At 42.1% G+C, this 14,466-nt stretch overlaps 1 protein-coding gene across 1 annotated transcript; it reads right to left on the bottom strand.

Annotated features, from left to right (window-relative positions):
* Positions 1-28: 28 nt before the first annotated feature.
* On the bottom strand, positions 29-11,960 carry LOC125430438. Its single transcript, XM_048492322.1, has 4 exons — positions 11,705-11,960; positions 5,533-5,997; positions 1,639-1,779; positions 29-56 (listed from the first exon to the last, which is right to left on the bottom strand). The coding sequence occupies exons 1-4, from the start codon at positions 11,871-11,873 to the stop codon at positions 52-54; spliced, it is 780 nt and encodes a 259-aa protein (XP_048348279.1). The 5' UTR covers positions 11,874-11,960; the 3' UTR covers positions 29-51.
* Positions 11,961-14,466: the final 2,506 nt, after the last annotated feature.

The raw sequence follows: 14,466 nt of genomic DNA, 5'->3' as shown, positions 1-14,466 counted from the left end.
TGTTGCTGGCTCATCTGGTATTTTTCCCCCTCTGTAATCATGCTGCCCACGTTAAGCTGTGTGGGAAGGAAAGAGAGAAAAAAGTAAACAAATGACGAGGAAAAGTGGAAAATAATATAGTTAGACTATGCATTTTGCACTTGAACTTTCATAAATACAACTTTGCTGCCATTGCACGAGTCAGGGCAATGCTTGGGTTACTGTGTAAACACCTCTCAGACTGTCAAAGACGTTCATGGCCAGATTCAACTGGTGGTTGTGGGTTTTCTGGGTTGTGTAGCTGTGATCTGGTTGATCTTGTTCCTAACGTTTTGCCAGCATCTGTGGCTGGCATCTTCTGTAGACTTCTCTCTGTGATACACCTCTGAAGATGCCAGCCACAGATGCAGGCAAAACCTTTGGAACAAGATCTACCAACCCATGGCCACACAGCCCAGAAAACCCACAACAACCTCTCAGATTCTTTTGTTCTAAGGCTCCACTGTAGGATGACACAACCCTTGCTGCAAGGGAATATGTGGAAGTATCTAGAGATTTATTGCCATCATTAGCCATGTGTTTACGGGCTCATTTTCTGAATTTACATTGGCCTTTTATAACCAGAAAAAAAACTGTGTGATCTTTTTTTTAACTTACTAGCACTTTAGAGAAAATGAGATAAAAACATGCACAGTAGCAATAAATCATTCATAAATTTAAATAAGAGACAAACTTTTTTTTCATTCACAAGCCCTGTGTGGAATAAAAGACAGAGAATGACATTGGTTCCTCTTCAAGTTAGTTCTGTCAGATCCAGGTAATGTCTACTTATTTTCCATTTTTCAAAATTTTCGCCCTTTCTGTAATATTTTTGCCAATACAACAAAAATATTTTTCAAAAAGATAGTTCTGTCAGAGAGCAGACAGTGCCCCACTCACATAAAATTGTCACTGTTTCTATCAGAAGGATTGTGCATACAGCATGCTGTGATTAGGCACTAAAATGCAACGTCTAAAAAGGGTAAACATTTTCCTTATGCTCATTCAGCATGCTTCATAAGAACTGTTCCCAATTTACAGAACTTCCAGAACTTATGACAGCTACATTCTCCCCTCGCCACTGATTTGGCTGTTTATTAGAAAGACTGATTTGCCAGACAGTCATTGACTAAGTCACCAAGCACGTAGATGCACACCCAATCAAACTGTGATAAAACTTAACGCTTTTTAACAGCAGCAGTTTTTGCTTTGAAAGTCTCTAGTGGTACTGCAGAAAAGTGAGAGATTGCAGTGTTAGGTGTGTACAAGTATATCATGGAATCATGTCGTAAAAAATACTAGGTAACTGCTTTATAATAATTATCACATATACATTTGTTTTAAATAATGATGATTTCGAAAAGTGCTCAGCAAGTAGCAGTACCAAGTAATTATATTTGGGGACAGGCAATTACCACAGTGAATAGAGATTGAGGAAGGCATCACTGAGAGCTGCTTTTATAAGCGCTAGGCCAGGGGTGGGGCTTGGGGAGGTGTGGGCATGCCCTAGGGGTGGGTGTGGGTGTGCCCCCCGACCCCTCCCATAAAAAATCTATACCCATGTCTCTGCATCCCTACATGTTTAGCCAGTAACTGAGAATTTAATTGTCTTCTTCATACCTTGTTGGGATGTTTCTTTAATGCATGGAAGACACTTCCTCAGCTGAGGAGTTAAAACTATGATCAGAACTACCAGCCCACCAATGCCAGCTGCTGCTACTCCAATTATTGTTCCAATGGATTCTTCAATACCAAACAGTCCTGAGGAAAAATGCACAGTGGAGTCAGAAAGAGAAGGTGTGTAACAGTGATAAGAGGATGGAAGCACTTTGCAGAAGTGTTGGTTTCTAGTTAACATTGGACCAAAAACTCTTTTCAGTAATTTGTATTTGTTGCTCCAGCAGTGAGTAAGAACAGAATTTGCTTCCTGTGATTCTCCAAAGAAGCACGCTTGTCATTTTGAGTTAATAGGGCAGTATGTATAATTTAAAGATTCATAGACATGAATGCAAGCACTCAAAAACCTGGGATTCTGCTTTTGCATAACGAAGCTGGAAAATACATACATTCCCTTGACACAAAAAAGGTAACCATTATGGATAGCATACTCTCCCATTATGTGTGGTTACAGCACCAAAAATGTGCCAACTGAAAAGACTCAGAAAAAGCCTGACCTAGTCTGTTCTTGTGCCTTACTTGCAAAAAAAAAAAAATAACAGGGTGAAGCATTCTGTTTATCAAGCTGCTGTTAAAGTCATAGGAGCAAGGACTGTTGTTTAATTTTATTTATTTGTTTTAATATCCTGGCCTCCCCTTTTGGCTTGGGGCAGCTTTTGTTAACAGAAGTTGGCAACTGTAGCCTTTATTAGGCTGGAGGGCAATAGGCAAACTGATGCATATATTATGGTTGGCCAGTCTTGTAGATTAGTATTTTTTTTTAATGAAGCATTTGGGCCATGATGTATTTTTTCAATAATGCATAAAAGTAAAACTAAACGGAATTTGATTGAGCACATACTCATTTTAAATAATCAATTTGAACTGATTTATTAGGAGTGGGTCTTCCTGCACTCAAAATGGCATGACTTCAATACCTTTCATTGGATGGGTAGAGTTTCTCTTAGATGAGGCCTCTTCTGTCGCTATGCCAGTATGATTGGAGAACAGGTCACCTCAATGTTTAAGAGCTTTGCTGAATCACAGAGTAGTTTTGCTGAGGAGACACCACCAGATGTCGCCCAAGTTTAAAGTTACAACATTACACTAATCTCCACAATGGCTTTCATTACATCCCTGAAGTTATGTGGATACATGGGTAGAAGAACTGAATCAAGAAGTCCATCTACACATTATAATAATAAGGCTGCAATACTATGCATGCTTACCTGGGAGTAAGCCACATGAAATTCAATGGGACTTGTGTCTTAATAAGCATGCACAGGATTGGCTGCAAGTACAATAGGAAAACTACAACTGGACCAGATTAAGATGAAAACAGGCATTGTGACTGGCCCAAATTCACCAAGCAAGCATCCATGACAGAATAAAAATTCAAAATCTGGGTTTCCCAGTTCCTCATCAAACACTGACTCTCACTTAGACCTGAATATACAAATCACTAAGGTTGCCAACTCCAGGTATAGAAATTCCTGGGAATTCAGAGTGGGGTATAGGGAGGACATGATTTGGGGTAGGAAGGTAACACAACAGGATATAATGCCATGGTATCAACCTCTAAAGCAGCCATTTTCTCCAAGGGAATTGATCTCTGTCATCTCTGTCATCATTAGGAAAGGAATTGAGAATAAAACTGCAAAGATTGTCATGCCCTTATAGAAAGCTGTGGTGCGACTGCACTTGGAGTACTGTGTTCAGTTCTGGTCGTCACATCTCAAAAAGGATATCAAAGAGATAGAAAAAGTGCAGAGAAGGGCAACGAGGATGATTGAGGGATTGGAGCACCTTCCTTATGAGGAGAGGCTGGGACTTTTTAGTTTGGGACTCTTTAGTTTGGAGAGGAGATGTCTGAGGGGGGGATATGATTGAAGTCTATAAAATTATGCATGGGGTAGAAAATGTTGACAGAGAGAAATTTTTCTCTCTTTCTCACAATACTAGAACCAGGGGGCATTCATTGAAAATGCTGGGGGGAAGAATTAGGACTAATAAAGGGAAACACTTCTTCATGCAACATGTGATTGGTGTTTGGAATATGCTGCCACAGGAGGTGGTGATGGCCACTAACTGGGATAGCTTTTAAAAGGGCTTGGACAGATTTATGGAGGAGAAGTCGATCTATGGCTACCAATCTAGATCCTCCTTGATCTCAGATTGCAAATGCCTTAGCAGACCAGGTGCTCAGGAGCAGCAGCAGCAGCAGGCCATTGCTTTCACATCCTGCACATGAGCTCCCAAAGGCACCTGGTGGGCCACTGCGAGTAGCAGAGAGCTGGACTAGATGGACTCTGGTCTGATCCAGCAGGCTAGTTCTTATGTTCTTATGTTCTTATCTGGAGATAAATTATTGTTTCAGATCTCCCCTCACCTGGAGGTTAGCAACTCTACAAATAACATAGAAGTAATACAGCTACTGTCCATAGATTTACAATCTAAATTCTACATGGCAAAAAAAAAAGTATGGAGGGTTTACAAATTAGGCTTGCTGCCCTCATGAGCAGAGTGGCTCCTCCCTAGTTGCAGTTTCCACCCAGTAACATGGAGGGTCCTGTGGCTCTGTGGGAGAACATCTGCTTTGCATGAAGAACATTTGCCTTGCATGAAGAAGGTCTCACTTTCAATCCTTGGCATCTCCAGTTAAAAGGATCATATAGCAAGTAGACAAGACAGATGTTGATAGAGCAATAGTCTAACTCAGTATATGGCAGCTTCATGGGAGTACCATATTGGGCAATAATAGTTGAGGTGATGTATTTAGGAGAAGGGTTTTTTTATCTTTGATTTCTGCCACTCATTTGGTGGTATTGTGAGAAATGATCCTGGAAAGCTTTCCTCTTATGCTCAGCATCCGCTTCAGCTTTTAAGAAAATGGTGTCTCATTATTACCGCTTGTCAAATGAAGCAAGAGGGTTAAAAACCATATGGCTGCCTACACTAATTGTTTTTATTTCAGGCTTTTCTACACCCCATTCTCTGCTGCTAAAACACAACATCAGGAGGACAAATGAGTCATTGCAGATTATCACAGATGGAACTTTTATATCACCGAGCATCATCAAATGAGGAGTAACTATAGTTTTCAGAGTTGCCAGATGGAAAGGAAATGGCTATTAAACTGGAGGGTTTTTTTAAAAAGTATGTGGTATAGATATGCCTTTACCATCCATTTCTGTGTCTTCTATATTGTGAAAACAATTTTGAACTGTACAGAGCTTGTGTGATTGAAATATGCAAGAAAGTGATGTTATCAGTTACCCATAATTGATTACGCTAATGGGTAACTGATTGCTTGCATGTGGGTGTGTGCTAGAAGAAGCCCCTCAGGGTGCGATGACATCTGAGGGTACACATAGGTACACTATTTCTCAGTCACTGCTTCTGTTAGTCAGAGGGCAGAGAATTCTCAAACCCTCAACAAGCTCCCATGATTCTTTGGGGGAAACCATATGTAGAAAACTGATAAAGGGTTGTAGCTCAGATACTTGCTAGGGCAGACAGTCAGTTGATCTAGTGAGCGCCTTAACCTGTCTCATGATTTCTCAGCTGATAATCAGCTCCAGGCCAAAAAAAAGCCTGCTTCCATTTTCCAGTTTTTATTACCTAGGACAGTGGCTCTCAACCTTCCTAATGCTGCGACCCTTTAATACAGTTCCTCATGTTGTGGTGACCCCTAACCCTAATATTTATCCATTTTACAGATGGAGAACACTGATGCAGAGAGTCTTAGGAGACCCCAGTGAAAGGGTCGTTCGACCCTCAAAGGGGTCCCGACCCCCAGGTTGAGAACCACTGACCTAGGATAACTAACAAAAGAATGACAAGTACACAGAACTTTACCAAGAGCTCTTCTGATTCTGAGCTTCGTGCCATCCCCTGTCAGTATTTCTCCACTGGGAAGTATCACCTGGCAGAAATAAATGCCATGATCGCTGGCTGTCACGTTTATGATAGTTAGAGATGCATTGCCTTCAGATAAATTCCCTGCCATAAAAACTTTGGAGTAGTTTGCCAGGACGGTGACATTGTTTTCCATGAGGTCCCTCGGCCCTTTTTCATCCTCCTTGTACCACTTCACTGTCAGCTTGTTCAAAGAAGGACCTTGAGCACTGCGGAAGTGGCACCCCAAGACCACAGTCTCTCCCTCTTTGGCCTTCTCTTTTTCTGGGGTCTGAGTTACAGATGCATGTTCTGCCTTAATTTGGATGGTTTCTGTGTGGAGCACTCCAGAATGGGCTGTGGCAGACAAATTGGACGAGGTGGCAGTAGTCTCCTTTGCTGCGCTTCCAACATCAGCATATACCGCTGCAAAGGAAATGAGAAAGATGAATGCACTTTAGAATTATTGAGAGTAACAGTTCATCAGGGACAGGTTGGAAATAAGAGGTAATGAAAATTAATGTTGTTAGAGGTTAAATGGAAATTATTTAGCCAGTGTGGAGTAGAGAAAAGAGAAAATAAAGGGGTGGGTGATGGTTTACTTTATAATATTTCAGGAAGAAGAGCTTTAAAATTATAATACATCGGAACAAATGAAAGAGGACCATTTCAGCCTGTACAGGGAGTTTGTTTGTATAGACAACACATGCTTGGCAAGCTAGGAGCCTCAAGCACGTGTTAACTTACAATTAAGAGCCCTGTGAGAAGATCTGAACAGTTAATAGCATGCATATTTCCAGACGGGTAGCTGTGCTAGTCTGTTGCAGAAAACAGAAGACCTTCAATGTATTGTCGAAGGCTTTCACGGCCGGATTCAACTGGTTCTGGTGGGTTTTCCAGGCTGTGTGGCCATGGTCTGGTGGATTTTGTTCCTAACGTTTCGCCTGCATCTGTGGCTGGCATCTTCAGAGTGAAACAGACTTTTCTCTGTGATACACCTCTGAAGATGCCAGCCACAGATGCAGGCGAAACGTTAGGAACAAAATCCACCAGACCACGCCCACACAACCCAGAAAACCCACCAGAACCAGAAGACCTTCAAGATTAACCACATTGATTCCAGTGGGAGCTCACTTCTTCAGATGTTATGAAGGGGAGATTATTTTCCACATTTTTATAAAGAAAATTATAGAAGTGGGGGCCAAAATGGAGGAGTTGGGGGCAGATAGAAGTTTGGTGTGAATCCTGTTATACATTTTCAGCATGTCAATGATTTGTGCTCATGGTAGCCAATTCACATAATTTGTTTGGGGAAAGAAAATTCATGAAAGTTTCAAAAGCAATTGCATGAATTGGCACATTAGTTGTAAGAGTACATCTCATAAACTAACCTACATCTGTTTTTTTGCTGGCACAATAATGTTTCTATTAAGGATATTTCGAACATGTCAGAGTTTTTATACAGGTAGAAATAATTTCTCAAGCACATCACGAGTATTTTTTTTCTCATGGTAAACCCAGACATCAGGAAATTCTATGTAAGAAAAATACTCTATGTGGAGTTGTTATAAACTTCTTGACTGTGGGAGTTCGCTTCCTTGTGTAATTATGTCTTCCTGTCCTTTACATTAAATTAACACATGCCCAGACTCTGAGTTGGTGGGAACAATCGTAATTTATTCACATTGCATCCCAAGTGAAAAGAAGCCTTAAATGGAGTTGTATGAAAATTGGACTACAGTTTTGGATGAATGCTGGTAGTCTGGGCAGAGTTTGACTCCCAGCAAATATCTGGATAATTGAAATCTCCCATTACTACTAGTTGTCTTCTTTGTGAATGTTTGGTCATCTGCTCCAGGAAGGCATCATCCAACTCTTCCTCCACCCCACTGGAATATCTCACTGAAGTGTAGTGCAAAGAAAGGACAAAGAAAGGACCTTGTACCTTCGGGACCGTCTGACCCCGCATGTCCCAGTTCGGCCTCTGCGTTCAGCGGAGGCCAATCTTCTGGTGGTCCCTGGCCCTTCAATGATGTGGCTGGCCTCCACTAGGGCCAGGACCTTTACAGCCCTGGCCCCTGCCTGGTGGAACGCTTTTCCTCCAACTGTCCGGGCCCTGCGGGACCTTGGAGAGTTCCGCAGGGCTTGTAAGACCGAGCTGTTCCATCAGGCCTTTGGAGAAGCTGGCTGCTGATGGTGCATCCTTCTTCCCTTTTTATCATCTGCAGCCTTTTACATCTTGGGCCTTTCCGTTCCCTCCTCAGAGGGACCTTTGGATTGCCGGACGCAATGTTTTGTGCGCTGTTTTAAACAGTTTTAATGTGAGATTTCGAGCCCTAATTTTATTATATTGTATGTATTTATTGAATGTGCTCTTCTTGTTATTTTAGATTATATCAGTTGTTGTACACCGCCAGAGCCCTCCGGGGGTGGGCGGTATAGAAGTTGAATAAACAAACAAACAAACAAATACATAAATACATAATAGGGGCAGTGCTCCCCTGCCAAACTTCTCCCTGCTGCCACCCCCCGCTGAGCCTTCATTCAGAGTGGGCGGGTGGGCAAGAAAGCAAGCAGCAAAGCCTCCCCCTCTGCTGAGGAAGGGGCCAGGAGCATGTCCCAGAGAGGCTTTTGTTGTGGTGGTGGTGGTGGTGGCGGCGGCGGCGGCGGCAGGGGGAGTTTGGCAGGAGAGGCGGGGGGAGGGGAGCTAAACTGCACCCCCATGTGACCCAGACAGATGGCACCTGGGTCAAATGCTCCCCCACCAACCCCTAGATAGGCCATTAGATAGGAATATTTTTTCAAGCAGTCATTCTAGAGGTTTTGCCTAACTGCTGATCTTCACTATATAATGCCTAGTTTTCTGTTACACTATTTTAGTAAGTGCTGAACACAGGTGTGAAAAGCTAAATCACTTTGGCAATGATGCAAGCATTTGTATACAAGTAGCTCCTTCATTGAAAAAAACAGTCTCTGTTGTATTTGCTCTGGCTTTTAAAAAATCACAAATGCTTAACAAATCAATGTTAACACTGTAACCTTTGTCAAGTTGTATGTCTTGCTTACAGGATCTCTTTGCTCCAAAGAAGATCATTATAATAATCTTTTAAAAACCTTTGGTAGTCAGCAGAATTGAGAAGAGAGTAACAGGAGCGATTCAAGAGGGGCAGTAATAAACAATATGGAAGAATAAAGATATTACAGAGATTTTGTTCTTTCAATAAAATACACAGATTGTATACGTCACTCTAGTTGACATGTGCCTTGACTGACTAGGGTTACCAATCTCAAGATGTGGCCTCGAGTCAGTTCTCCCAGGATCAATATATTTAATTCTCAGCATGACCCCTGTTGTGATCACTCAAATGTGGAAAATGGAACTAGGAATGGAGAAGCAAAATGTTTCTATAAACCCAAGAAAAGCCCCTAATTTGCAGCAAAATCTGGAATCTGTAGGGAAAGAATATATTGGGAGGTTGAAACACCCCAAAACAATAGAAGCAGCATGTGTACCTTTAAGAAACAAATGCTGTCATTGGTCACTTTGGAGGTTGCTTGACAAGTACAACAATATACCAGCTTTCAACTCTGTGCTTCTGTCACTAAAAGATAGAAGGGGGAAGTGTCCTTCACAGGGCATTTTGGCCTCCCAGTCCACCCTGCTCTCTTCTCCCTTGTCCTTGAGGAAGGACTCGTTGGAGCCAACCAACAGGCAACTCAGTACCATAACTTGTACATCTTAAACAGACCCAGTGACAACCACCCATCAACTCACTACTATTCAACAGCAACTACTGCATGTAAACCAGTGTAGTTAATGGTTAAAGTATCCGACTAGGATCTGGGAGACCTAGGTTTGAATCCCCACTTTGTCATGAATGGATGACCTTAGTCCACTCACTCACTGACAGCACTCTATCTCACAGGATTGTTACAAAGATAAAAAGGTGTTGAGGAGAACTATATCAGCTGCTTTGGGTCTCCACTGGGGAGGAAGGCAGGGTATAAATGAAATAAATAGTAAATATAGCTGAAGATGGGGGCAGGTAACAATTGGATGGTTGGTAACGAGGAGAGAAGGAAGCAGGGGGAAACGAAATATTGTGAAAAGAGGCATACAGGGGACTGTGAGGTATGCCTTGCAAGTTCTCCACTGTGCACCTGAGGCCAGCCTGGCAGCCTGCACCATACAACCAGGGCAGGATATATTGGGCTCCCCCCATTTTGTCTTTACTACAGACCTATGAGACAGATTAGTTGAGTAGATGGAGACTGATCCAAGGTCACCCAGGAAAGGAACCCGGATCTCTCCAGTTGGGCAGCACAGTCCAGTTGGTGGGCACAGTGAGGTGCTGCCTTCAAAATGGAATTGTGGGACTCGATATCTAAAATCAGTCAGCTATAAAATAATCAGGATAACTGTAGAATTACTCTCTAAAATATATTTTTTGTTTTGTTTTTTGCTATTAAGTCATAACCAATTTTTCAAGACAAGAGGCTAATAGAGGTGAATGGGATGGGAAACCACCATGGAATAGCAACCCTGCTATCCTGTGGTGGTTTCCACATCCAAATATTGACCAGGGCCAACCCTCCTTAGCTCCCACGATCTGACAGCATTGGGGATCATCTGGGTCAAGCCATGGTAATAAACAATCTAAGCAAAGAGGCGGGGAGTGAAGGGAAAGCCAAAACAGCTGAGATGAAATTAGCACAGTTGGGGCCCTGTGCATGCCCAGATTGTAGGCACTCAACCTGGATCCCCAAGAAAATCTCAGAAAAGTTCATAGGGGTGGAATTGATTCTTTACTCCTATACTCCTCACATTTTTATACCACTGCAATAGTTGTGATGAAGAGTTCTGGAAATTCCAAATGCTGCACACTGTTTAGTGTCATTCTGCTTAGTCTTAATAAATAGTATTGTATGGCTTGTGATAGAGAGGAAGTTCTGCAAGTGCAGCTGGTCATGCAAAGAAACTTTATCTGCTGAATTTCCCTGCTCTGTATAAGTGTACAAGAGCCCTGTCCTTTTCAGTTGGACACTCTAGGGTTGAATATCAGACAGCATCAATGTATTCTAATAGCATGCCCATTCTTGACACAATGACAAATGACTGTGCATAACTTTGGCTTTGGTTCTAGTGCCTCCCCAAGTTACTATGAGATGGCACAGAAAGATGGGTATTAATAGCAGCTCTGTCATTAGAACAGGTAGCTGGTCTACCATAAGAGGAACCCATCTCAGATCTTAATATCTGACTTGAGGACAAATCTGTCTGGTTAGATTTATTGCTTTTCAAAAACCCACATTCCAAGTTCACATGCAGCTATAACAAGATAATAGCCACTTGTTTATAAGCAGAACAGCAGGTGGGTCAAGTAATAAAACCAGCACTAATGCCCACTCTCTTCCATAGGGTTTCTAAAAAACTAAGAACTGTCTTTAAACAACCTCTAAACTATAGAATTTTGATGTTCGTAAACTTGGTCTTCCCATATTCCTCAGAACCATTATACCCCCAAGCCTTGTTTTGCAAATCAATCCTTAGGTCAATAGCATACAGCCTAAGCAGCCCTAGCCTAATGCGTTTTAGTGTGTCTTTTAATTGCTGCCAAGTTACAGCAACCCTATGATTTATGACCGCCAAGAGTCCTGTCATTAACAGCTTTCCTCAGGTCTTTCAAACCGATGGCTGTGGCTTCCTTTATAGAGTTGATCCCTCCCTTGCCGGATCTCCCCCTTTCCCCGCTGCAATCAACTTTTCACAGCACTGTATTTCCCAGTGAAGCCTGTCTTCTTATAATGTAACCAATGTATGATAACCGCAGTTTAATAATTTTACGAGAGTCCAGGCTTGATTTGATCCACAGCCTATTTATTAGTCCTTTTGGCAGTTGACAGTATCTGTAAAACTCTCTTCCAGTGCCACATTTCAAATGAATCAACATTCTTCTTACCTGTTTACCATTACCACCACCACCCCCCAGTAATTCCCACTGCAGTCGGTAGAGCTTGCTCCCAGTTCAGTAAGAGTACATAAAGCAATCCATCACAAGCAGAGCTCAAAAGCATCTATGAAACCCTACAGCCAGTCTCAAATTTAAGGAAAACAATTAGCCCAGTTACTTACCCAACCAGACAGAGATTAGAAGAGGTGGCACTGCCCAGCTATAGAATTTCAACATTTGCTGTTTCATAATGAAGGATGTATTCTCTCTGGCTTTTTCTCTCCAAATGTATGGGTAGAAAAAGATGTGCCTCTTGTATGTTTGTGCTACGAAGGGAACGGGACTTTGCATTCTGCCCTGTAAATGTCACACTTACTAAAGTTACCACCGCTTTGAGTTCACAGCATTCCGTCTGCTGCCTAGAGGGCTGCCACTTTTGGACTTGCTGCAGCTATTTCCATAGGAAAGTTACAAAATCTGTGTTAGGGATGCGGCAGAAGTGCTGTAAAAGTAGGAGGTCCTGAATATCTGCCTGGCTGCTGAGGTAAATTGGCTAAAACTGAACAAATCAAGCTTCAACCTGGAAAAGACAGTGGCAATTCTGGTTGGGAAGTCAGAGATGTTGAAGGACATTGTGCTTTTGATGGAACTCAGCTGACCCCTGCTGACTCAGTTCAGAGCCTTGGGATTATACTGGACCCAAAGTTATTGCTGGAGAAGCAAGTTAAGGCAGCTGCTAAAAAAACTTTCTTTCAGCTCAGCCTAGCCCAAAAGACGGCCCCTTTCCATGATACAGCTGATGCAACCACCTGGATCCATGCCACAATAACATTGATATTACTGGGAAAGCACCAGGACCTGATATAATTATTTCTGAAATCCTGAAAGCAGATCCAGACTGGTGGGTCTCTTTGTTGGCGACTTTTTTTTTACAATGATTAACAAAACTCCAGCATTTTATCAGAAGCTTGGACAAACGTGTTAGTGGTTCCCATTTATAAAAAGGGTGACCACATGAGCCCAGCTAACTTTAGGCCAATCAGTCTCCTCTCTGAAGTAGGGGAAGCAGTATGCTAAATATCTACTTTTAAAATTAACTTCCTGGACATCGCAACATAAGATGCTAGGTCCAGAGCAAGTAGACTTTTGCCAGGGAAAATCCATCTTGGATTGCTGTCTGGTTCTTTCCCATCTAGTAAACAAGTACACCATTAGAAATAGTTCCAAATTATTTACAGTTTTTCTTGATCTGAAAGCTGCATTTGATTCCATCCCAAGAGATTGGTTATAGGAGAAATTAGCATTTGAGCATAGATAGGAGACCTTTGTTTCTCATTAAAAAGCTACACACCTCCACAAGTTGTCAAATTAAATGCTCTATGACTGGATGGCTGATTCAAAGATATTCACCAAGAGAGTTAAATAGGGGTATATCTTGATCCCTTCCTTGTTTAATTTGTTTTTAAATGACTTTCTGTCTAAACTTGATGGGCATTCACCAAAATTAGGATCAGTTCATGTACCTAATCTACTTCATGCAGATGCCGCAGTGTTGTTATCTTCTACACAGTTGGGCCTGAACCGACTGTTGAACTGTTGTTCTGAATATTGCTCAGTTAATAGTCTGGAGCTAAATTATGAGAAACCTAAGGTCCTTGCCTTCACTAAAACCCAGAAACACGATAAGTGGAAAATAAATAGTCAGGAAGTGGAACAGGTTAAAAAAGTTAAATATCTAGGAATTCTGTTCCAGTATAACACATCCTAGATCAGCAATAGCCATTGTGAATGCATGTTCCACAACAGTTACCCGTTTTTTCTATAATTGGGGTAATAAATGTATACGTGCATTGTATTGTACACCGCCCAGAGCCCTACGGGGATGGGGCGGTATAATAAATCGAAAAAATAAAAATAAAATAAATAAAAAAAATCAATGTATTCCTGCAGCCTTGAAAGACTTTAATGCTAAAATAGGTGATTAACTATTATATGGAATCCCACTATGGATTGCAGCGGTTAATCATTCCCTTGATTGTGTTCAAACAAAATTCTTGCGATAAATCATAGGCATGACAAGATGTGTTCCATATGCAGCTCTTTGCATTAAAACTGGCCAGAGTAGGTTGGAAACTATAGTGTGGCTTAGAAGATTTAAATATTGGCTTCGAATTCACTATAACCTAGATTCCTCTGGCCTCACTTATCAGATGTTTTCTGAATCCAACCTTTCTAACTGGTTAGCCTCTACTGAAAGAAAAAAATAGCTCCATGGATTTTATTATATGAATCCAACCTTTCTAACTGGTTAGCCTCTACTGAAAGAAAAAATAGCTCCACGTGGATTCATTATATGAGTTTTCTGCTACTGAGACCTTTAAAGCAATCAAATTTAGATTTTTGGAATCAGAAGCACAAAATCTTTAGACTGTGACTTTTAAAACCTATTTTCTGTTCGGCTTGTTGATCCCAATTCTTGGTCAAACGGCTGATTATCTTTTCTTTCTTCAAAATCCAAATCACCGAAGGGCCTTTTCCCTGGCCAGATAGAACATCTTGCCATCTGCAATCCTCTATGGAAGATTCCAAAATATTGCTAATGTAGAAAGACTCTGCCCCTGTAAGCTGGGCTGCCCTGAAACTGAACAGCACACTTTCTTCTATTGCCTGTTCCCAGTGGTGGGATCCAAAAATTTTAGTAACAGGTTCCCATGGTGGTGGGATTCAAACTGTGGCGTAGCGCCAATGGTGCTGGGCGGGGCACGACGGGGGCGTGGCTGGGCATTCTGGGGGTGGGGCATTCCTGGGCGGGGCTGTGGCAAGGACGCAGCTGCTGCGCTGGTCCTTGGGCAGGAAACAAATGCACGCAGGCGCAGGCTGCCACGCACACCGGTGCACCTCCTGCTAGACTGCTTCAAGTTCTGCGCGCTACTGCTGAGAGGAG

This window comes from Sphaerodactylus townsendi, linkage group LG04 (genome assembly GCF_021028975.2).
Source record: "Sphaerodactylus townsendi isolate TG3544 linkage group LG04, MPM_Stown_v2.3, whole genome shotgun sequence".
Taxonomy (NCBI): Eukaryota; Metazoa; Chordata; class Lepidosauria; order Squamata; family Sphaerodactylidae; genus Sphaerodactylus; species Sphaerodactylus townsendi.
Note: the sequence above shows the minus strand (reverse complement) of the source record. Positions and strands in the feature narration are given on the sequence as shown.